This window comes from Camelus ferus, chromosome 31 (genome assembly GCF_009834535.1).
Source record: "Camelus ferus isolate YT-003-E chromosome 31, BCGSAC_Cfer_1.0, whole genome shotgun sequence".
Taxonomy (NCBI): Eukaryota; Metazoa; Chordata; class Mammalia; order Artiodactyla; family Camelidae; genus Camelus; species Camelus ferus.
In genome coordinates, this window is record NC_045726.1 from 7,808,382 (window position 1) to 7,833,895 (window position 25,514).

At 48.5% G+C, this 25,514-nt stretch overlaps 1 protein-coding gene across 1 annotated transcript in view; it reads right to left on the reverse strand.

Moving 5' to 3' along the window:
* Positions 1-51: 51 nt before the first annotated feature.
* GATA4 (GATA binding protein 4) overlaps positions 52-25,514 on the reverse strand; it is a 73,179-nt gene continuing 47,716 nt past the window's right edge. Inside the window, 5 exon segments of the mRNA XM_032470769.1 lie at positions 52-1,846; positions 2,936-3,084; positions 4,622-4,709; positions 8,365-8,490; positions 9,503-9,672. Of these exon segments, the coding sequence (XP_032326660.1) occupies positions 1,664-1,846; positions 2,936-3,084; positions 4,622-4,709; positions 8,365-8,490; positions 9,503-9,672 (716 nt within the window). The 3' untranslated portion in view covers positions 52-1,663.

Consider the following 25,514-nt stretch of genomic DNA (forward strand, 5'->3'; position numbering starts at 1 on the left):
CAGAGTGCAGCATTGACCTCCCAGGAAAGACCTCGGAGGGAGGAGAAGGGAAAGAGGAATACAGATAAATTTATTAGTTAAATACTGATTTTACAGCCATTTCACCTTAAGACAATGTTAGCAGGTTTGTGGGTTAGGGAAGGTACATGAGGGGGCTTTCTTGGAAGAAAGCAATGATGTAAATGATGATTAAAACAGAATCTGGGTGTAAAGATACTCTCTGCTACAGCCAGGAGGATTTGGGGGTGGGGGCTGGGTGGCTGGGGTGGCACTTGGGAAAGCCAGCTAGCTCCTCTCTGGTGGCAGCAAGGGCACAGAAGGCGGCGTCTTGGTCTTCGTGAGCCAGGTGCCTCCCACAGGAACAGCACCGTGGAGAGGCGGCCAATTCCCTAACAGGGGGAGCGGGAGAGCCCTCGGCCCATCCTCAGCGTCCGTCCTCTCTCATCACTCTTCCGTGAGTGCTGTTGCATTGTTTGTTTGTATTTATGGTGAGAAATCCTGAGCTCTTTGCCTCCTGGACAAAAGATTTCTGCTGGAGAAAGGATGTAGGTGCAGGTCCTTTGCGCCTGCCCCTTGGAAGGGCATGGCCTGATTTTTGGACAACAGGCTCCTCCCCGCAGAACAGCGAGTCCACCTCGGCCAGATCCAAGCGGAAAACCCCGCCCCCCACAGTGCGCCCAGCCCCGGGGATGGTGTCCCCCAGACCCCTCTCCAGAAGGCTCTCAAGTCTCAGATGAATGCAGGTCAAACTTGCTTTAGCAGGAGAACTTTTTTGTTCTTACTCAGGACCCCCTGTGCGTGATGGGGTGTAAGAAGGATCTGGGGGTCAGGCTTAGGGGAGCTCCTGTTTTGCTGAGGAAGAGACACTTTCAAGCTGCAGGCAGAGCTGAATCACAGAGCAGCAGAGGGAAATTCATTCAGAGGCCTTGGTGGGGTGGAGAGAAGGAGCAATTTTAGCCATGGAAGGAACTTGCAGAGAGGAGAGGCTACCCGGTGGTGAGTCTGCCGAAGCCACTCTGTGGCGGACGGAGCTGTCCCCTCCTCCGTCTCCCCACGGAGCATCCGGGGACGCTGGCCCTACACCCAGGGTTTTTGGAGTCAAGAGTCAGTATTGGATCTGCAGGTGTGCCGAATGAGGGGGAGTGTTGGGAAAGGGCAGGGGCCGCCCAAGGGGCCGCCGCATCCAAACGCACCTCAGACAGATGCCCGGATTCAGGCCAGAGCTGGGGCCCCAACACCCTGCCCTCTCCACCTGCCCTCAGGTCCCAGGTGCAGGGAACACCACGGAAGAACCACCGTCTCGGGCCACAGCGGTGGAAAGACAGGGAGAAGGACATCTTGTCTCTCGTCCGGGGTGGGGCGGGGCAGGAAAGGAGAAGGAACGCTCCAACTCCGCGGAAGGGTCTGAGGTGTGCTCCCAGTGAAGGGGGGCCTCTTCTGGATCAGAGTCTGGGCTCTTTCCAGCCCCCTACCTGGAAAGGTATCCGAGAAAATCCAGCACCCACTTCCCCTAACCAAATCATAGACTTCAAGTTTCTTCCCAGTTGTTGTCTGGAGTCATTCCCAGACAGAGCAGGCCGGCCCCTGGGAGCCCAGAGCCTCATCCCTGCTGTCCTCCGAGTCCCAAGTCCATGCAGGAATCTGAGGAGGGGAGGAGGTGACATTACGCAGTGATTATGTCCCCATGACTGTCAGCTAAGGCCAGGCTGTTCCAAGGGTCCTGCTTGGAGCTGGCCTGTGGTGACTGGCTGACAGAGGATGCGTAGCCTTGAGGGGAGAGCTTCAGGGCCGAGAGGACCGGGTGGATGGAGGGCCCGTGGCCAGACATCGCACTGACCGAGAACGTCTGGAAGCAAAGAGGACAAGATGCAGTCAGTGGAATCCCTCCTGGGGCTTGGGAGGGGATCTGGGCTGGAGAAGGGAGCCCCATCCTACAGCTGTGCCCAGAAAGGGGCCGAGAGGAGAGGGTCGAAGGACAAGGGCAGGAAAGGCACCAAGCTGCACTTCTGTCCTCCTGTCCCCTGTGCTGTGGGGGCAAGGGGTGTGCGTGACTCGTGAGCTCCTTCTGAGCACTGACCCAGTAGGTCTGGTTTCTCAGAAGCCTCTGATGGCTACATGAGACATTTTCCACAGTCTTATCACCATCAACCTCCACCTTCAAACAGAAGCCAGCCTCCCTGCCTAGAAGGGGCTCCTGGCTCTCCTGGTCCTATGGGACTGGCTTCCCTTCACCCTGACAGGTGAAGGCTCGTTAAGACACGCCTCCCTCAAGTACAGGCAGACAAGAGATCACAGGGAATGGGAGACCACGACCAGGCTTGGGGGCATCCTGAGCCCACACAGGGGGAACCACAGAGGGAACGGGGTGGATGGGCAGGGATGCCATCTTATCTGAAAGAGGGATGTGTGGGTACTGCTGGCCCACGTTCTGGACACACGTATGAAGCTGGACCTGCAGCCCACCCTCATTAAAATGGCATCTTGCCTGTGACCTCTCCCCCTCATCCCCGACTCACCCACCCTGTCCTCTGCAGTTTCTACACTTTTGCCCAGGCCAGGAGGGACCTCCTCCTCTCCTTCCTCCTGTTAAAATCTACCACCCTCAAGGCCAAGGCCAAGTCACCCTCACTTAGGAGACAAAAAAAAAAGCCCCCGGTCTGCCTCCCTCAAGGCATGCAGTCTGACGCAGGTTGTAGTCATGCTATGTGCCAGCCCTGAACTCCCCTCCCCTGTCTCCACAGGTCCTGGCACAGAGGAACTGCTCAACGTTTGTGTATCACAGTTGTGTGTCCAAATTGCTGTAGCTTGATCAGATGTGCTGGAATGTTTCCTTGTGCAGACAGCCCCTCACCTCGGGTGGGGGCCTGGCTGGAGTTCGTGCTCCAGCGCTGGCCCGGCCACCTGGCATTGGGGTCTGCTCCCCCACGGGCAGTACCTGGGACATGGAGCTGCCGTGCCCATAGTGGGACGACAGCCCAGGCTCTGTCTTGATGGGACGCATCTCTTCACTGCTACTGGTGGCGGCGCTGCTGGAGTTGCTGGAAGCACTGGTGGTGGGAGGAAGGCTCTCACTGCCCGAGGGACCTGGAACAAGGCAGAGTCAGGACACCCAGACCAGGGACAAATGGATGGCGGTCCTTTGAGACAGCCAGAGTAGATCCGAGCTAATGGCTTTATCTACGTTGGGTGGGGAGAGAAGCAGGGTCGTCCATCAGTGCAGGGCAACAGCTCTCACAATGAAGCAGAACTATCAGAATTTCAGGGGAACTTTTTCAAATGATGGGCTCTCCACCCCTTATCCCAGATCCTTGAGGCCACAAGGGTCTCAGGACTCAAAACTTTTGGATTTTAAAAAGGGCAAAAATTTTATACTGTAGAAGACTTCCAGCACGGTCTGGGACAACACTCTGTAATTAAATACATTAATCTTTCTACAGCAAAACACCTGAATATTCGCCTGTGGGGTAAATAAAGACTATAAATAGCCTGTGGTTGTTCCGATTAGGTTTTGCTGACAAATCTAGCTCCCTGGACTTTGAATTTCAGATAGGGGGTTGTACACCAGAACCCACGCCTGCTCTCCCTGTGACTCCAATACGTAAAGAGATGAAGTTCCCCAGGAGAAGGTGCTGTGCTGCTAAACAACGCAGGAGCAGGGGAGAAGGCTGAGGACGTGGTGCGAGACACTGAAAATTCTAAAAAGGCGTGACTGCCAGAAGGGGCAAGCCACTATTTAATCTGGAAAAGGAGAACTTTTTTTTTTTCTCAGCAGTGGAACAGGGAAATGTGTCTGTCTTTGTCATGCCTTAGATCACAACATAAACTTGCCATTAGGTCGCCAACTTATTTTCTCTGCAACTGCAGCATTGCCCAGGGAAACCTTTAAAGTGGTGGCAGTACCGAGGAGGGAGTGCTCTTGGGAGGGGACCCAAGAAGTCCTCATTCTTAAGTCTAGAAACTGAGAAGGCAGAGTGTATATTTAAGAGAATATGGACCCTGAAGTATAAAAACTTGGCTTTTAATTCCAGATCTACCCATTCACAGCTGTCTGACCCCTGTTAAGTTATCATATCTCCAAGCCTCAGTTTGCTCATTAGTAAGAGGAGGATAATAAACGGGGTCTCCTTGGGGTCTTTAAGGATCAGTGAGATGGTATTTGTCAAGGAGATTTCTAAAGCACAAAGTACTGTGTGATGCTGCTTATACACTGACTTACACGTCCATCTATAATGAACATGACTAGTGGATAGACTTGTCCTGTCTTCTTAGATCCCAGAGAGAACTGAAAGGACTTAAGTCTTTGAGTGGCTGCGGCACCAAAGATGGGGGACTGAGTAATGTTCCTTTTCCTTCAGGCCCTCAACCAGTCCAGCTGGCCCACTGCCATCTTTGCAACCAGCAAAAACTCAGGCCACAACTTGAGCTAAGCTTGCTTCAAAAGTCCCCAGTATGTTCCATGGTGATGAGACTCTTGTACTGGGTCATTTTTCCTGTCCTGAGTGGCCAGAGATGGATGACGCCACCATCATACCTCGGCAGCCTGGGCTGGCCCGCTTGAGAATACACGATTCTCACACACTCTGCGGGCTACTGAGTTACCACACGTGGATCTCTTCCTCACCTGCTGGTGTCTTCGACTTGTTAAGGTTCTTGGGCTTCCGTTTTCTGGTTTGAATCCCCTCTTTCCGCATCGCAAGAGGCCTGGGAACCTATGGGGTCACAAGTCAATATACACGGTTCTCCATTTGTACATGATCTGCGACAGAATTTACGGACACAAACACACACACACACACACACACACACACACAGGGAAGGCCAGATCTGCACAATTCCTCTACAAGCTTTGGGGCTGAGACTAAGTAGATCAGGCCTAGAAATTCTGCTGAGCAAGAAATCAATTCTTCTAAAAATACGTGTGGAGCTCCTATATTCAGTGCCAAGTATTACACTAGACCCTGGAGAAACAGACTTAAAGACACAGTTCCTTCCCTCCAGAGGTTCACAGTTTATGGGCAAAGACAAACAGAAAATAACCAGACTCATAGGTGATGTGGGAGAACAGAGAAGCAGCCCTGAACTCTGTGCTGGGTTGGGGGAGGGAAAGTGGCACACGGGCACGTCAAGGAAGGCTTCCCTGAGGAGGTGACGCCTGAGCTGTAGGAGGCTGTCGAGCAGACAAGGGGTGAGCGTTTCAGGTAGCAAATGTGCCAAAGCCTTTAACTGATCAGCCACACCCAGACATTGTGAAAATGAAAGGGGGGTGCCGTTAATAATTATGCCAAGCAATGCGCACAGTCTGGGACAGTCCCAGCGAGTGGAGAGTGAAGTCCCTCTGCTTGGAGCAGCCCTGCACCGTGCTCAGCCTGCGGGGGCAGGCAGTGGTTTCCATGGATGGTGGGAGCTGGAGAGGCTGCCCGGCAGCCAGGGCCTGAGAGGACCTGTCCATGGGCAGTACTTTATGGCATTTGACTTCTCACAGACCAGCAGCGACTGCTGGGCATCCCACTCCTGAGCCATTCAAGTTCCCTGAACAAGGGTGGGGGAGCAGGCCTGCACGGTCATCTTTCTAGTATTTTAAAATAGTGTGCCTTCCCCACACCTGGTTTCTTTCAGGCCTGGCCAGCCGACCCTGTTAGCCCCTGGTCTATGCTTGTCTCCCCTATGGCACTAATAAAGGTCACAGCTGCAAATACGGAAGGGAAAAGCAATGACCACTTCTGAGATGTGAACACGGAATTGTTAAGGACAGCAGCGTACGTGAACTTGGACTGCCTTCTAGTCAACCAAGAGATGGGACAGCATCTCCACCCCTTCCCTCTCCACTCCACCCTTCCCCCTTCTATTTTGGAGGGTTATTTATTTTTTAAATGACGGTACCAGGGATTGAACCCAGGACCTCATACACGCTCTACCACTGAGCTATACCCTCCCCTCCTCAACTCAGGCCTTCTTGAAGACCATCCTGACTTCAGAAGACTCCTGCCCTCATGTTTCATAACCTCACCCAGCTCAAAACTTTTTTGTTAATTGTGGTAAAGTGCACATAGCATAAATTTGCCATCTTAACCATTTTTAAGTGTACAGTTCAGTAGTGTCAAGTATATTCACATAGCTATGCAACCATCGCCACCATCCATCTCTAGAACACTTTTCATCTTGCAAAACTGAACTCTGTGCCCACTGAAAGGCTCCTCATTTCCCCCTCCACTCAGCCCCTGGCAACCACTACTCTACTTTCTGTCTCTAGGAACTTGACTACTCTAGGACCTCCTGTAAGTGGGGTCATACAGTGTTCTTTTGTGACTGGCTTCTTCCACTTAGCATAAGGACTTCAAGATTCATCCATTCATGTTGTACCATGTGTCAGAATTTCCTTCCTCTTAAAGATCGAATAATATTCCACATGTTGCTTTTCCATCCATCCATTGATGGACATATGCATTGCTTCCATCTTTTAGCTGTTGTAAATAATGCTGCTATGAACACTGGTATACAAAATCTGTTTGGGATCTGCTTTTAATTCTTTTTGGATATATATCCAGAAATAAGGTTGCTGTATCATATGGTAATTCTATGCCTAATTTTATACAGATAGAATCTTTTTAATACCTGCATAATATTCCTCTATCAGTTTTGTTTATCATTCCCCTATTGAAGAACAACAGTTTCTTTAACCATTTTCCTCCCAAAGGTTTTTTCCCTCTATTTTCATTATTATGGTGATTCAACAAACATCCTTATACATACTTCTTGCAAAAAGAAGTGTCCAGTTGACCCTTGAACAACATGGTTTTGAACTACATGGATCCATTTATATGTGAATTTTTTTTCAATAGTAAATACTCCAGTACTACCTGATCGTGGTTGGTTCAGTTCACATATGCTGAACCCCAGATACAGGGAAATTGTGTGTACATAGGGCTGACAATAGCTTATAAATGGATTTTTGACTGCACCCCACCCCCCCACATTGTTCACAGGTCAATGGATTTCCTCATGAGTATTTGTAACTGTATTTTAAGCCACTCATTAACTCATTATAACAAGAAAACATGGAAAGATGCATGAGATTAACTTAATAACAACCCCTCCACCCCACTACCATCAATCTTGTTCCCACGAGGCAACTGGAGTAGCAGCCTGTTATGTTTCTTGCATTAAAAAAATTCTCAAACCTGTGCACATGTACGTATCCATACAGGCATATGTGTATGTATGTGTGTTGCATCCATCCAGAGGTGTTTTTTGTGTATATGAGCAGCTACATATAAATGATGTTCGTCCTCTTTTTTTATAAAAATGGCGCCATGCTTGTCGAATGTTCTGCACTGACATTTTTCTGAAGCACTACATAATGGAGATTGTTCTAAATGAGAAAATAAAGAGCTTCGTAGAAGCTCTGTGTATTCTGGAAATATTAACTAACCTGTTTGCTCATTTATGTGCATTTTGCTTTTTACTATCCTTGGGTATTTTTTTTTTTTGGAGGGGGGTATCTTTTTCCATATACTTACACGAAATGTTATACAAATCTAACTTTTCTTTTATGGCTTAAGAGTTTTGAAAACTTGCTTTAGAAGTCCTCCTCCCATCCCTCAGGTTGGATAAATCCACCCCCTCTAAATTTTCTTCTAATATTTTCATTGTCTCTAGTTTAGAATGTTTTAGATTTCACATCTTTAATTCACCCAAGCTTTTTTTTGGCTTTGGCAGGAGACAGAGACCCAGCTTCGGTCGTCTTCCGGATTATGTCAACACAACCATCCTTTAAAAGCTGTCCTTCATCCACTGAACTGCTACCTTTGTTACCTGACCTACTCCCACACACATGGGCTATTCTGGAGTCTCCTCATCTGTCACGTGGGAGCTGGACTTACATAATGTTAAAGATGGAAGTGATGCTCCACAGCAGTGTCTCTGCTATGGTCTGAATGTCTGCGTCCTCCCAAGATTCACATGTCCACAAACCTAACCTCCAACGTGATGGTGTCAGGAGGTAGGGCCTTTCCGAGGTGCTCAGTCATGAGCAGGGAGGCTTCATGGAGGGGATTGGTGCCCCTGTAATAGCGGCCCCCAGCCTCCTCTGCGAGGGCACAGCGAGCCTGCCAGGAATGGGAGCCCTCCCTGACCGCGCTGGCCCTGAGCTCGTCCTCCAGCCTCTAGAACCTGGAGCTTAATTTTTGTTGTTTATCATTCTGTGATATTCTGTTATAGCAGCTCCAACAGACTAAGGCAGTTTGTAAGGTGCCTTCCAGATCCAAGTTCTCTGTTAAGAAGGAAAGGATGGACTCTGCTCTGCAGGGAAGAGGGCGGACGAGCCCCGGGGGGAGGAAGGCGCGCAGGCGCCGCAGGGACCCTTACTCCGTGGAGCTTCATATAGAGGCCGCAGGCGTTGCACACCGGCTCGCCCTCGGCGTTGCGGCGCCACAGCGTGGTGGTGGTGGTCTGGCAGTTGGCGCAGGAGAGGCCCACCCGGCGGGATGCGGACTGCAACACAGGAGAACAGACACTCAGGTCCGCGGAGGGGGAAGGCGCGGGGCATCTGCTTCACCGGAGTGAGCGAGGGGCTGGGCGGCCTAAGAACCGCGGTCTGGCCATCGCATGGGACGCCTGGAACCTCGGCCACTCCTGGGTGCGGGGAGCAAGGGCCATGTGCCCGAGACAGTGCATTCTGGTCTTAACTGCGGCATCAGGGACATGATCCACCCCTCAGACGAGAAGCCCGGCCAGCATGGGCACTGTGGGCGGAAAGCTCCTCCCCAAAGAAGAATTCACCTGGGCTGCAGGGGCTGGGCAAGTGGGGGTGAGGAATGACTGTATCCGAGTGTCATCAAAGACTGGCCTCCAGAAAGGGAAGCACCAGGGTTCATCCCCCGGTTCCCCGCTCCCTGATACCTGTGAAAGCTAGTCCGTATTGGTCAAAATCAAATTATAGTAGAAAAGACCACGGAACCAGGAGCCAAAAACTCGGTTCCAAACTCTCCCCCAGCCACATGGCCAGCACACACCACTTTATCTCCTTGGTCCTTGGGTTTTATCAACCGATCAACTGAAAACAGGGTAAGTCTGTTTTCATACGTGTAAAGGAAGCATTAACCTTCGTCGTGGGGCCACTGTGAACACTGGAGACACACCAGACAATGCTGGGTCTGGAAGCAGAAGTCTGGACTCTGGTGCCTGAGGGCAGACTCAGTGTCTTAAGTGACCATCAGCAAGGCCATGAGCTTTTCTGAGCCTCACTTTTCACTTCTGCGTAATTGAAGGGTTGAACTAACTGGTCTGGAACATCCTTGGAGCTGACGCTGACTCTGGGGTGTAAGAAATGACAACTTGCCACCCACCCAACCCTTCACCTGCACCTTCGTCGAAAGATGACTCGAAGCCCCAAATTCAGAACCAGGGATTTCCCTCCAAGACCAAGCCCTGAAGAGGGGTGCTGAGAGGGGAGAAGGGTGCCCCCCACCCGCACCAGGGCTGCTGGGTGGTCGCACGTGCTTACCAGCCGGCGCTGAGGCTTGATGAGCGGCCGGTTGATGCCATTCATCTTGTGGTAGAGGCCGCAGGCGTTGCACAGGTAGTGTCCCGTCCCGTCCCGCCGCCACAGTGGGGTGGACATGGCCCCACAGTTGACACACTCTCTGCCTTCTGAGAAGTCATCAAACATATCTACTGGGTGGGAAACAATACAGAGGGTTAATTCTCTGTCTATGCCCAGAAACCTCATGTCGGAGAATCTGGAGACCAAAGAAATCCTGCCCTTTCTTTGCAAGGAGTGGATGAGGATCATGTGGGGCTGCCTGGCTCCTCCTCACCTTGACCTCAGCCCCTGGGGAATCAGCTTGGAGGGCTGTCCTGGGAGGTGGACAGGGTACTCCCGGCATCCCAGACACAGAGGGTTCTCCCCATCATGAGAAAAGGGAGTCTGGCAGGGACCACCATCGCCTGGAGTTAGTTAGAGCTTCCCTCTCCTGCAGAGCCTGCAGCCCTGAGGTCCTCACCTAACACTGGGTTCAGCTCTGACCTTCTTTCCCTTTTCCCCTTTCAAAATTGAGATTCCATTTCCCTTTGAATGAAAATATAATAAATATTTACTTTGGGAAAATTAAAAAAGCACTGAAACGTATAAAAAATATAGAAACCGTATGTAATCCTGTAATTCAAAGATCAACACATGTAACATTTTGTTCTATTACATACTTTGCGGTACTTTATACGTTGACATATTTTTGCCTACTTGAGGTCAAGCTATATAATTTTGAGCCTGTTTTTTTTCACTTCATATGAAAGCATTTTCCCACGTTAGAAATTCTTCATAAACTCGTTTTAGTGCAGTGTATCGTCCCATCACAGAATTGTGCCATCCTTTAAACAGTATCATTGAAATTTCACTTAGTCATTACCCAGCTTCTGACTTTTGTTTTTAAAATACTGTCATTTTATACAGTAGTCTTAGCATTTCTGGTTACTCCTTGGATACTCCCAAGGAATTACTGAGCCAAAGGGACTATCTTTTTTGAAAGTTGTTGAAATTTTTAAACTTTCCTGCCAAAAAGGCTGTAATTCACTTTTCCCATTTCAACATATCTTTTTTTCTAACTTTCATTTTTTCACTTAAGTACAGTTGATTTACAATGTTGCAGGTGTACAGTAAAGTGATTCAGTTATACATACATATGTATTATTTTTCAGATTCTTTTTCATTATAGGTTATTACAGGATATTGAATATAGCTCCCTGTATATCTACTTTATATGCAGCAGTGCATATGTTAATCCCAACTCCTAGTTTACCCCTCCCTCCTACTGTGTCATAGTCTGACATTTTTTCTTGCTTACAGGAACATAAAATACAGGTGCATATTATGAGCAACGGTGCCTTAGAGTGGGACATGTCCACAGTATCATGACTGTCCTGGTCACTCTCCTGCACTCACTCACATGGCACCTCCATCACCCTTATCGTCCACATCTATAGAATTTGACAACTGACAAACTACACTCCATTCCAGTTGCCCTGCTGAGATATGCTGGGCCAGTTTCCTTATTCCCCGATCTACATAAAGCCTGGCTCAGAACTTCCAGAAGTCTGTCCAAGTATTCTGCTTCCTATTTTGAAATTTTAAAATATTCTTTCTAAATATTCTGTCCCTAAGTACAGCCACGCTGGTATCCAGATTGTCTGTCCTACCAGCAGAGGCAGGAGTTAAGAGGGGAGGGGAAAAGCTCTCCCTTCCGGGGATCTAGCCCCCTGTCCGCAGGACCTAGCCTTGAGGTTTAAGGTCACACATTCTGCTAGCTCTGTGGCCCCGCTACCACTCTAAGGGAATGCGGGCTGGAGGAGAGGATGGTGGGGAGCCCTCCCCTCAACTCTGGGTACACAAACAGTCATTTGCACCTGCAAACAAGTAGCTGTGAGTCAACAGTGTGCAGGTGTGAGGGGCTGTTTGCTCAGGCCGGGGAGCGGAGCACACACTGGTCACGAGAGGCTATTTTTGCACCTGGGTCACACTGAGAGCCTTCCAGCAAGGTCACCGGCCTTCAGAGCCACACATGACCTGACGACGCCTGTTCTCAGCCTGTTTCCCTACATGACCCATGGTGGGGGGCGTGGAGGGAACGACAACCGGCACCCCACCCTCAACCCATCCTCGCCACCTGCACCCCACCCCATCCTTGTCCAGGGCAGTCACCCTCATCCCATACCCTAGGAGTTCACAAAAGGACCTCAGACCAAGGAAGGGCGCTTGCAAGGCCCTCATTTTGTTGGTGCTTACAATCAACACTAGAGGGCACTGCAGCCTCAAAACCGACACACTGCCACAGAGAAAGAGAATGTGACAATGAATGTATGTATGTTCATGTACAAGTGAAAAATTGTGCTCTACACTGGAATTTGACAACATTGTAAAATGACTATAATTCAATAAAAAATGTTCATATAAAAAAAAACAAACTGACACTGCGCTCTTGTCTCAATCACAGTGGAGCACTTTTTAGATCCCCTTTCCAGTCCACACTGAGCACAAGCCTCTTATTCTATATTTTTTAAAATCACATTAAACTTCAAACATATTTAAAAGTGGCCAGAATATCAAAATGAACTCTTATTTAATCGCCATCCAGCTTCCAACAACCAGCACTCAATCCTGCCTGATACACACCTCTACCCACTTTCCCCATCCCAATTTTTTTTAAGAAAATCTATACATGCTGTCATTTCATTTATAAATATTTTGGTATCTATGCGACTCTCACAAATAAAGATTCACACTCTCTTCCTTTTAAAGAGAAGCAAACCAACTTCTTTAATCTCAAGAAGGCTCCGCAGACAAAGACCTCACGATCCATTCTTCTTTTTCTGGAGGGGAGGTTCATTCCCTTTTCTCCCACACTTAATTTACATCCAGGACAGACTCTCACCCCAGGAGCTTCCCTAGCAGTCCTGTCTCTCTGCTGGGTACCGGCCTTACACTGCCTTGAGACCCCAACACAAGGCTTGCCTTAGAAATTTCTCACTTGCCGCACTGAATGGGCTACGCAGTCAAGCAGCTGACTATGCAGGCCAGGGAAAGGCACTGGAGGTCGGCTAGTGTGTATTTTTCACCGATAAATATTTACTGAGCACCTGCTGTTTAAGCACTCAGAGAGATGTCACAGGAGCTAGGTGAAGTCTTACTCTCAGAATGCTAATGACCTGCTTGGGCAGACCGGACCAGAGTATCAGTCATGGGTAACAACGTTACTCAGTTCACCTGGGGCACACATCTTAACCGAGTTGGGTATTCAAGTGGCAGGGACTTCTTGTCTAGGGTAGTAAGTGCAGAAGTCTGACCCAGATTGAAGGGTCGGGTGTTACAACAGCAGCTGAAGGAAGGATGGGGAGGGCAAGGCCATGCTTCCTAGGACACCCCTCAGACACGCCATGTCTCCCTAAAACCCATCCCACCTCCAAATGGGCAGCTTCCGTATTTTCTACCAGAACATCTGGCCATCCATCCCACTCGGTGAAACGTTACATAATTGTAAATGATTATGACATGGACAACGTAACAGCAGCGAAAAATGCTTACCTCCCAAGTTAAATGAAAAACACAACACACAGAACACCAGTGTAAATGGTGTTTACCCTGTGATGGCCACTGAGCCCACCAGGAAGCGGCTTCTACCAGGCTAATCAAATTGTGTGACTTTTCTTTTTTTAAAGACACAATTCTGTAATGTTATAATTGCCTATTTTAAAAAACCCCGATAAAAAAGTAAGAACAAGGCAAAAAAAGTTTTGATCACCTCAAGCAACACCCAGGACACTGTGGGGGGTGGGGGCTATTTTCCTCTCTTACACCTGATGCATATATATATTTTCCCCTTGGACTGAAGAAAGGGAGAAAGAAGGTCAAACCCTGCTGCTTAGCAGCCACTCTGGGGGAGTGAGAGGCGACAGGCTGGAGCCCCAATCCAGCATCACACCTGGCACTCACACCTGGTGGTGTGAGCCTGGGTAACAACCATCTCATTACCGGCGCGCTGGGTGAAACTTCCCGGCCGGTGGGCAGCAGCCTGAAGCCAGTTTCTAAGCTTGACTTCTAATGAGGAAGGGCCCCAGGACACGGACGCCCTTGACCTATGAAAGCCCCACCCGCCCAAGGCTGGGCGTCGGGAACTGGACCAACTACCTAGAAGACAGTGGGAACCCAGCTCTTGGAAGTGGGTCAGTGTTACCCCCACATTCAGAGGAAAGACTTGTAATAATAGTTGTAAAGTACTTTGCAAATAAGAGGAAAAACTCACAACAATGGCTGTAAAGTGCTTTGCAAACACCAAATGAGATAACAGTGATGGGTTATTGTTAGGGTTGGAGGGTTTGGGAGGGAGTAGGGAAGACCTGGGAGAACCTTGGTGGTGGGGGCACAGGGATATGGAGGTGGGGGCAGAGATAAAAGAGCTAGGAGATTTGGGAACCTGACCTTCTCTCAGAATTGTGGATTGTGTCTCACTCTCAGACTTGACCAAGTCTGAGACTTGCGGGCGGGGAGTGAACTGCGGATACTTACAAGGTCTCAGAGCTGCTGCTTATGGGAAATATTAATTCACACGCATTTTAGCAATCAAAGGCTCAAAGTGACCTGCACCCTCACCCCAAGAACGGGGATCTAGCTCCTCACTTCTACTCATGCACCACTTAAAACAATTTTTAAAAATTGTATTATTTAATTATTTTATTTTGGCAGGGGGGAGGTAATTAGGTTTATTTATTTTTGGAGGAGGTACTGGGGATTGAACCCAGGACCTCATGCATGCTAAGCATGTGCCCTACCACTTGAGCTATAACCTCCCCTCTCCTAAAACAATTTTTTTTTTTTAAAGAGGGGAACAAACCCAGACTGATTTCTTCAGCATCCAATTTAGTTTGGATATTGCTAGGAACTAAAGCAGACTACTCCCACCCACGTGCCTGAAGAAAAATGTGGGCCAGGAGGTTGAAGGATCCCACCCTGACTTCCCCACGGAGAACTGACGCAATCACAGGCAGGGACCTGACCTCTCCTGACCACTCCATCCATCTCGGGGAACCCACCCACAGGCCGGCCAGCAAGTCAGGGCTGAGAGGAAGAGAGGGGAGGTAGAATAGAGAAGGGAGAGGACTCAGAGGCCGGGAGGGATCATGGATGGCAACACGCTCCGGGCAAAGCTGGTTTGTCTCCTGACTGCTGGAGGGAGAGCCCTCGCTGCTGGACACTGCTCTGCATGCGCCAACCTGCTGGGTCAGTGCCACAGAGCCTGACTGCCTACCATGCCTTCCACTTGCTAGGAAAGCTGGGTCCTGAGCCAGAGCCCTTGCTGGAGAGACCCTCCTCTCCTCAGCCCCCGGTGCAGAGCCCAGGTGGTGTCTGGGTTTCTGCAAGGTGGGGGCACCGGAGCCCAAACATTCACCGCGTGTCTGCTCTACTTGTCTTCGCACCCAGTGCTGCACGTAGAGATACATTAGGCAAAACTGGGGCAAAATCCCTGCCTCAAGTTGTTTTGGTCTAGCCGGGGATACACAACTTAGAGCAAGCCTTTACATCAAACGTGGCAAATTGCACTGGTGCCTGGGCTGCATCGCTACCCGCCCCCCACCCCTGCTTCCCCGCGCCCCCCTTCCCCGCTTCCCCGCCCCCTGCTGCACATCCTAGCTGTCGGACATCCCTTGGCAATCTATCTGGGGAGGGAGGACGGGTAAACACAATAGAAATTACTCCTGCCCAGGGCAGGGATTCCATGCTACAGAACCCAGGCCAGAAGGGATCCAGACTCAGGCAGAGAGAGGGGAGGGGCCGCCCAGAGACCTCCCGGAGCCAAAGGGGCTTCAGGAACAAAGTCCCTGGCCCCACCCCGATGTCCCTTGCTGAACCCCAGCCCCGAGTCCCATCCAAAGTTCAGCAGAGATTGTGCTTGGATTTCCTGACAGGCAGGCTCTGTCCCCGGGGCTGGCGCCTGAGTCCGGGGCACGAGGGGAACAAACAAACGCGAGATTTTCGGGCAGCTCCGGAGCCTTCGGTCTTCTGGGATTTGTCAGGCCCGGCCTGTGACAGGCGGCGCCCGCGGGGAGGGCGGACACAGCTCAGGCAGCGGCCAGGCTGGCGGGATTGCAGCACCAATTTTGGAAGCTCCTGTTGAACAGAAGCGGCTCCCGCCAGGCCGGCCCAGAGCCGCCCCGCGGAGCCCAGGCCCTGCTTCTGAGCGCCCAGAGCAGAGCGTGTGGTTCCTGCAGAGCACCCACTGCGTGCAGACCCTGGGCCCGCAGGGGCGGAGCTTCTTTAGAAATTTACAAACCAGGAAACTGAGAATAATCCATATGAAACAGCACACCCATTTCTGAATAGCCACCAAATTATAGGAGAGACCTTTAAACTTTTCTCCAGGTGAATATCGTGATTGTACTGGAGATAGATTTCCACCCCCTTCCCCAGCACACATGTCAACAACAACAAAAAATGCACAACCTAAAAGCTGAGAATTATGTTTTACCTGGCAGACATTCTGAGGGCTTCAAGCCCGGGAGACAGTCTCAGATCGCTCTGAGGTACTGCTCTGAAGAGATGAGGGGGGAGCCCAGGATATAAAGGAGTTTTGAACAAAAACCAGGTAGTGGGAACATGAAAAGGTTACTGTTCATTAAAGAAAACCATACATCTCAAGTTAATGAATTTTGCGCTTTTCTATGTATGGGAAGATGCGAAAGTCTGGGCTCACTGAAATAAATCCTTTGATGTGCACCTTAGCTCCCTAGGGCTGGTATCAGGTATCCGGTGCTTTCCCGTCTTGAGTCTCCCCTGAGTCTCCCCCGGACACCATGGTGAGGAGGCTGAGGGCTTGATGGTGGGCATCCTGCTTCATCCTGAGTTCCCGCAGGGCTCATGGTGGGGTGGAGGGCAGCTATAAGATCCTTTGTTTACTGATGTGGCAGGCAACATTTTTTATTCACATACACAAACAAATAAGCAACACTTGGAGCCTGGCTTCAGGCTTGAGGTGAGAGTTAAAGATGGGTCAGGTCCAAAAAATAAAAAAAAAAATCACAAAGAAGCAAGGACATTCTGAAAGGAAAGAACAATAGCACCAAGAACACGGAGGGAGGGAGGGAGAGACAGAGACAGAGGGAAAGGAAGGAAGGAGGAGAGAAGAGGGCGAAGAACTACCTCTTGTGACCACAGACTGGAGGAAAATATTTACAGCATGTTGCCAAGAGTTAACACCCCTAACACACTAAGAGCATGCAGAAAGCATGCACACATCACATGCAGAAAGATGAGAGGTAGACTCCACTGGGCAGCCAGTGCCAGTTGCCGCAGGAGCTGTGCAAAGAGCCAAGCCTCTGTCCTTCCATTCTGTGGACCGACTGCTCCTCCCCTGAAGATCTACATGCCCCCAAGTATCCACCTCCATTCCTCCCTGGTCTGTGCTCACAGCAGGGGCAGAGTGGGAGGCTGGCTGGGAGGGCAGGTGGGAGGACTGCTAACTGGGTTCCAAGACGTGAAGTCTTGCCCAGTAAGCAGCGGAGCTGGGATCTGAACGCAGACAGACTGAGCAGTCCCTTAACCGTGGGCCCAGAGTCCCTCTGGCTCCTGCCTGCAGACAGATGGCTTGACCGTCCTGTCGGGGACCCACTCCTTTCCCCAGCGGCAGACAGTGTCAACAGGAACAGCTCAAAAATCAGTCCATGAGAGATATTTTAGGGTCACAACACAACATGTTTGCGGCCAGGGCCATAAGAAGTCCAGGACCTGTGTAAACTCTGTTTACCCAGCTCATCTGACCACAAGAGCGTCTCAAGGCACATCTGTTTCCCCGCCCTTCAGCACGCCAGCTTGGGAAATGCCTCCAGCCTTCATCTCTGTGACCTTTAAGAAACCCCACATGTAGGGATAGAACTACAGCATGAAGACTTCCCTGTGATGCAAAGGGTCACTCACTAGCCCAGGAGAAATTTCTCTGAGCTTTCTTAATTCAAAGTCAGTGATGATGTCCTGAGCCTTCTGCACGGAGCAAAGTCAAGTCCGTGAAGGGTGGAGAAACCACACAGCTATTAAGGTTCCACGGTGTGAGGTTCGTTGCTGTTCTGCAGCCCTCCCTAATGTTGGAGCTTTGTCCTTCTAACAACAGGTGTTTTCACAAACACTGTTCTCCTCAGCCTCTCTGGGCTTCCCTGCCCCTGCCTCCTGTCCATTAACCCCCCAGTGACTGAGCTGTCCCAGGTCTTCCCTGAGGGGCCTGGGGACCAGCCCTGCAGAGCACAAGCCAGTGCACAGCGCCTGGGTCTCTCAGGCTGCGGCGTCCAGCAGGCACCCTGCCCTGCAGTCCCCTCCCTCCTAAACCTGGAGCCATCGGCTACCCTCTCGTCTGCCACCCCTCGGGGCTGACGAGGATGCCACATAACCCGTCATGCAGAATGGGACACTATTGAGGAATGGGTGCTTATTACTAATTATTCTGGGACAACAGGCTTAAAATCAGACGTATGGCCGCTCCTGGCGGAACTCCAGGTATGAGACCTATAACCCCGACACATTTACACCCTCCCACCTTGGTCCCCTGCGCACCCGATTCTCCCGCGTCACCATCTGACCTACAACTGGGCTGAGTCACCACCTCCCAGACAAGGTGCGGGCAGAATGCAAGGAAACAGGTGACTAAAATCACTTTCAGTGTTGGGTTCCCAAAGTGCCCCGACCTCTCCCCGCTCCCTAGGGTCCAGCTGGGCTCGGCCTGAGCTCAGCTGCAGCCACGGGAGCCCTGACTGGGCACCAGCAACTGTTTGCTCCTCTCTGGACTCCGGGTACTGAGCCCAAACTGTACCCTTTCATCTTTTTTTTTAAGTATATAAATTTTATAACACTCACTCACCAGGATTTTTCAAAGTGCATCATTTTAGCTTTTCCAATAGTGTAGAGATTTTTTTTTACATATATCTTTTTTCAGATTCTTTTCCATTACAGCACATTACAAGAAACTGAATGTAGCTCCCTGTGCTGTACAGTAGGTCCTTCTTGTCTCTATTCATCCCACACTCCTAACTAATCTATCCCTTCTGCCCATTTTCCCCCTTGGTAACCACAGTTTGTTTTCTACGTCTGTGAGTCTATTTCTGCAAACCGCACCCTTTCTTCTCTGGACCTGGTCAGCTTGCAGCAACCCCATGCCATCGGTCCTGCTGTCCTGGCTCTAAGGCTCCCAGAGGGCAGGTAGCACACAGTCCTGAACACTGGAAGTGATGTTTGGGTGACTCTGTGAACATTCAGTGGAAGAAACCAAGGTCCAGAGAAGGTGGGTGACTCACCTAAGTTTCCAGAACATTTCGTGACTTGATCTTCGCCCTCCCCGGTACCACGCTGCTCTCAGGCTGGGTCACTCCATCAGCAGTGCTCCGCACACAGCAGAAACTCGGTGCACCCTGGCCGATCAGATTTCAACAGAATCCAGTGCCCTAAAACGTCTAATGAGGCAGCAGCCATACCAGCAGGTTGGTGTAAATCGAAAGGATCTGCTCCCAGCCTGCTCGACCGCCTGGCCACTGAGATGCACGCTTCTGGGCAGGCACTACAACTCGGCTGCGAGAATTATCTACATGGGGCCAGAGGTTTCCCTATGTGTATAATATGTACATAGAAAGTTACATACACAGATGGATAGATAAATGGATGTGGAAAAGTACCCCATGATGCATTAAAAACCATCCACTCTCACTAGTAATAAAACTGCTCTAATTATCCATCAGAATACATCAGAAGGACACCCCCACCCCAGGCCAAAAAAAGAGAGAGAAAAAGAAATGTTCATTTTTAAGCTGTTCATGGCAAAATACTAGAAAGAACCCAAATATCCACTGATGGGAGAATGGAAAAGAAAACTAAGCTGCAGTGAAAATACACAAAAATATGAGCTGATTTTTTTTTTATATGACAATTATATGGACTATGTTAAGATTTTCTTTCCCTGTAACATAGTTCAAATTCATTACGTAAGCAGTTAAACAAGCATCTCTGGATCTGGGGAACAGGGCTGGAGGCAGAGGTAACAGCAGTGCCCTGAGCTCGGGGGAAACAAACAGTTAAAAATAACATGATGTACCGTGAAAGCAGCTGGTCACGAAAGACCACGGAGTGTGTGGTTCCATTTCTATGAAATGTCCAGAATGGGCAAATCCACGAGACAGAAACCAGGTCCCTGGTTGCCAGAGGTGGAGGGAGAGGATGGGAGTGACTGGCCATGGGGACAGGGTTCTCCTCGGAGTGATGGAAATGTTCTCAAGTTGACTGTGAGGTGGATGCACAACTCGGTGAATGTACTAAAATCCTCTGAATTGTACACCTTCAATGAGTGGACTTTACAGAATGTAAATTACACATTCATAAGGCTGTTTCTAAATAACTAGTAAAAATTTTAATTTAATTTTAAAAAGCATCTCTGCCTAGCAGTCAGAGAATTGGAGATGTCTACTTTATTTCTTGTTTCCTGGGAAGCCTCTCATCCCGCTGACAAAGTGCCTTCTTCGCCGCGGGCCCAGGTGCCTCCCCTCCCACAGGGGTGGCCGTCTCCAGGCTCAGGCATCCACTATGGCGCTGACTAGTGGTCCCACCCCACAGGAGGAAAGAGGAAGGTCCTTTCCACAGGGGGCAGGATGGCAAGTGTGGGCATGTGCGTGACAGGCTAAGCAAAAGCCGCCTGCCAGTCTCGCCGTGGACAAAGTCCAGCGCTGGGCCAGGCTCCTGCGAGTCCAGGCCTCCTGCCAGCCTGCCTCAGCCATCTAGGGATGCCCTGGCGGGGGGCGTGGGGAGACCCCAGCCGGGACATCCATGGAGAGCACGACACGGTCCTGCCTGGGGTGGGGGTGGGCAACAGGACAACGTCTTAGCAGAAGTACAAACACGCGCACTTGATCCAGGAATTCCACTTCCAGGAATTTCTCCCGCGGACCCACAGGCCCTCGCGTAAAAGGGCTCACGCAGAAGGAGTCAGTGTGGCACTTTTCCTGCAGTAGCAGAGGACTGGGAAAAACAACTCACAGGTTCATCGGTGTGGAACCACTGTTCACTCGGAGCACACTGTGTAGCCACAAAGAATGAAAATCTTTTATGCACTGATACGGAACCCTCCCCGAAACATGCTGTGAAATATTAGAGTACGGGACACTACATGTGACCCTCTCTTAAAAAAGAAAGGGAGAAGAGGCTACACACAGACTCGCTTGTATACACAGTATGTGTGTGTGTGTGTGTGTGTGTGTGTGTGTATATCTCCATATATTTACACAGGAGGACAGACAAGTAACTGACTGCTTCAGGGGAGGCTGAACCTGGCGGCCCAGGAATACCTTTCACTGTATGCTCCTTTTGAAAACTGAACTATATTAATTATTTCCTAATTGTAGTAAATAACACTTCTTTCATAGGTTAAATAAAGTAATAAAGCAAATTAATATGGCCCAACTAGCATCACCACTGTTTCATGCAGTAACAGTTTTAATTTAGAGCAGGGGAGGTCCCACTTTTCTGACCTCCTGACTTCCCATAAAAGCATCTCATCCCCCACCACTTTCCAGGCGGGGTCTCAGCCTGGCCGACCGGCTGTCCCCTCTCTCAGCACCCTGGTCCTGCTGGGTCTGGCTGGGCTTCTCATGCTCAGTTCTACCTGTGCACGCGGCCTGTTTAGATGGGGTTCCTTCTACGAACTAGGAAGACTGAGGGGGAGTTACGGTCAGGCCCTTTTATGAGAGCCATCGGAGGAGACTCACACCAAGGCAGTCGGGGCCCATCTGACTCTGCAGGCCCTCTCCAGCTTGTGACGAGCTGGCAGGAGGGAAAGGAAACACTGAACAAATTGCCAGACCAACTCCCTCAGGGATCAAGACAATGGGTCTGGAGGGAAAAGGCTTTTCCTTCCAGCCCAGCGGCCGTCAGAAGGAAACAACTTCCCTTTCACCCCTGGAATGGCAGCAGCCAGCCAGCCAGCTGGGAGATTTATGGAGATATAAGGTGACCTCTTTATTGCTCTGCATGCTAGGGAGGCATTTCAGGGGAGATTTACGCCTTCCAGAAGGGGAGGGGAGCCAAGGTGTAGAACCATATACAAGAACCTGTATTTCCCTCTGGGGGTTTCTTGGGGGTTATTTAATCAAACACAGGTTAAACGCCATCACCAGCACTTTCTTTCTTTTTCTCCTGCTGACCCACCTAGCCACCCTGCAAGCTCTTTGAACGAAATGTGGATTCTAAGGAGAGTCAGGAGGGCTTTTTTAGCTTTTAAGTTCAGCTAACATAAAACAAAACAAAAAATAAGGATGAAGATCACGGCCAGCAGGGCCAGGAGACTGTGCCTCCCTGGCACTGGAGCCGAGAAGTGCACGTTTTACCTGCCTAAAAATGAAGGTGTTAGACCAGATGATCTCAGTCCTTTCTCGTTTGAAAATTATCCAGATTAACAGCCGATCAAGTGTATAAATTACTCTGCACCAGTGATTTTTCTGTTACTTGTTTTGTCTTGTTTTGTTTTAAGCTGCAGAACCCCTTCTTCAAAGAAAATCTTATTTAGGAAGCTTAACTTAAAAAGACAGAGAGGTACAGCTGATTGGGAGAAAGGATGGCCCAAACTCCACCCAAATCCCCCTCAGTGCATCTACACCCACACAGTGACCGCGAGGAGGGTCCTCCAACCACGAGAGGGCGCCAGAGCGTAACTGCAGGAGTGTGACTCAGGACTCTACTAATAATGTGAATGGGGTCCAGCCTCTGCTTCAGTTGTCAAAAACTACATTGACCAAACTAGATGGGAGCAATGAGAAGCAATTCTAGAAACAGTCAGAGGCCAAAATGTTCACCCACAGTAATTTCTCCTCCCTGCTCTAGTCTCCACAACTCAAAAAATGAAATATTTGGAAAAGCTGATTTCTAGCTCCCTCCTTTTTGAATCATCTAACCTGGCACTACATTATCACTCTTTTTATTCACATATATAATGCGATTATGTATAAAATTTCCCCCTAATTTGTGTTTAAATTGTATAAATCATAGTTGCTATAAGAATTCAAACAGTACAGAAAGAGGTCACATGAAACACAAAAGTCTTCACCATTACCATTACCCCACTCTGCGGAGGAAATGGTGGCTAACAAGTTTTCTACTTCCAGATATTTTCTATGTTACTAATTATAATTTTTATTTTTAGAAATGTAGAAGTTACAGAAACATACCAAAAATAATAAAACAATCTCTTTTATTCCCTATCACCACCTCTTATCCAACCACTATTTTGAATTTAGTATATAGCCTTCCAATTCATTTTTATAGTTTTATACATATATGCACCTCTGAACATAAGTATGGCTTTGTGTAAATTAAATGTTTAATTTACATGAATGTCTTCACACTGTACGTCACATCACATTCACAAACTTTTCTTTAATATGAAATATTTCAGGAATTGAGGCAGAAGAATATAAAAACACCCCTGGAGCTGCCACCGAGCTTTGTTAAATTTTAACATTTTACCATATTTGCTTCAGATTTTCTAAAGAACTGAAACCCTGCAGATACAGTAGATTCCTGTGTATCCATCCATTATCGCTGTCTCCTCCTTTCCTCAGCAGGAAAAACCTCTGTCTTGAATGTGATGTTTGATTCATGTGAATGTTTTTAGTCTTGTAATATATGTGCATACTTTTTCAAAACAATACATAATATTTTTGCATGTTTTAAACTTCACAGAAATAACACAATTTGTATCCTCCTGTGTTCTATTTTTGCCTATTAATATGTTTTTGAGTTTTAATTATGTTGATACATGTGGAGCTACTTTATTTGAGTTGCTGTGTAGTTTTTTCACTATAGTAACACATCATATTTAATTTGTCCATTTCCTTTTTGATATATATTCAGGTTGTTTTCAATTTTTGCTGTAAAAAATGCTGCAACAGGCATCCTTGTGCATATCTCTGGGATATATTAGGCATGCTACAGGCATGTTCAAAATTAAAAAAAAAAAAAAAACACTTGTGTTTGGTTTTGGTGCTGTTTAACAATGTATCAGTCAGCTTTTGTTAGGTCATGGTGTGACAGAAAAACCCCAGAATCTCAGTGGCTTACTATACTAAGGATTTGTTTTCTTCCAACACATTACATGTCAGTTGCAAGTTGGCTGAAGTTTACGTGTGTTATTCACTCTGGGATCCAGGCTGAAGGTGCAACCTCTATCTGGGTCACGCCAGCCTCTTGGCAGGGGGCTAAAAGTGATGTCACAATCACATAACGGCTCTTAAAGCCTGTGCATGGAAGTTGCACAAGTGACTTCTAGTCCCATGTCACTGATCGAAGCAAGTCTCATAGGCAAGCCTATGTTATTGGAGGTGGGGATATAATTCTCCCCCAGGGAGGGGCACCTGGAAGAACAGTGCCATCTGCCCTGAACACAAATGGGATCACACCATGCAGACTCTTCTGCAGCTTGGTTTCTTCGTGGAAGCACACACATTTGGACATTTTCCCATATCAGCACAGATCTACCTCACTCTTTTAAGATGATTTATTAGTTTTACATTGTAAAGAACGTTTACGTTCCAATCCATAATCCCCACAGTCGTTAAGCTCTACTTAGATACTGGAAAGAATCCACTGCTTAATGCCCATCTTTTGATACGATGGCTTCCCCTTTCCTAATGCCTTGGCTGTATTTCAGCAAGTAATTGTTCACTACTACACACAGCAGGGCTGTAATGAACATCACTGCATTAATTTCTGTGCCAGTACCTGTTTATTTTCATTTGTTATGGATTTCTGATAGGACAAGTTCTCCCTTCTTAAGCCTTCTTTATAAAAATTATCTTGGCTATTCTTGTACAATAACTCTTCCATATAAACTCCATAATCAGCTTGACAAGTTGCATTTAAGAAATCCTGTTGGGATGTTTCCTGGGACTGCATTAAATTTATAGGTTTGGGGGTGTTGGGAAGAAAGAATACTGTTCAGTTTTCCAATCCAAGAACATAGTGTCTTTTCCTATTTATTCATGTCTTCTTTTATGTCTCTAAGTTTTATAGCTTTCTCCATAGTGACCTTACGTATTTGTTTACCAAAGGTGACCACTCTTTCATCTGCAAATAATGAAAACATTGCCTCTTCCTTTCCAATCTCATTTACTTTATTACCAGGTAAATTTACACTCAGCTGGAGATCTGACAGGTATGGAGCCCTCAAAGTCTTTCCTTCAGTGTCCTTTGTATTTCCGCTCTGTTTGAGACTATTTCTGCAGTTAGGGGAATGAGTTTTTCCATAAGTTTCACTGGAGATGAAACTTTTATTTTATTTTGAGGGTTCTTTTCATCTGATTTGTGGCTGTTGAGGGAGGAAGGAGAGAAAGCACACCTTACTCTTTCACAGAAAGTCTCCACCTGCTTCTTTGCAATACATGCGTCCCCTTCGCATCTTATCACCTGTCCTTCCTAACACTAGCCTTCCTGGACTAACTGACGTTTCCATGGGTTTATCTGGCCATTAACCACATTGATCTTGAGTTACCTGTATTTCCCCTTGTCTTGAAGTGTCCTTTAGAATTTTTGGTGTTACTTCATTCTTTTCTCCCGAACTATATTTGTTCCTAAGCCAAGTTATAAACAAATGGAGAGCAGGGTATATGTCATACCTTGTTTATTTGGTTAGTTTTACTTTCTTTCTCCTTTTTTCACTCTAGCCTCAGAACTCTGAGACCAAGCAGACATTTGTATACAAAGAAGCTGAGTTTTGTGGGGCAGGTTAACAGCTCAGTGGTAGAGCACGTGCTTAGCATGCACAAGGTCCTGGGTTCCATCCCCAGTACCTCCATTAAAAAAAAAAAAAAAAAAAAAAGAGGCAGAGCTTCTCCACAGTGGGGGCTGCTGCGGGCCCAGCTCTCAGCCTCCTTCTCTCATGTGAAGTGCAGCAGCCCGGCTTCCTGGACCATATTTGATGACAAAGGTCTAGTAGCTCACTCCACCCTTTTAGAAC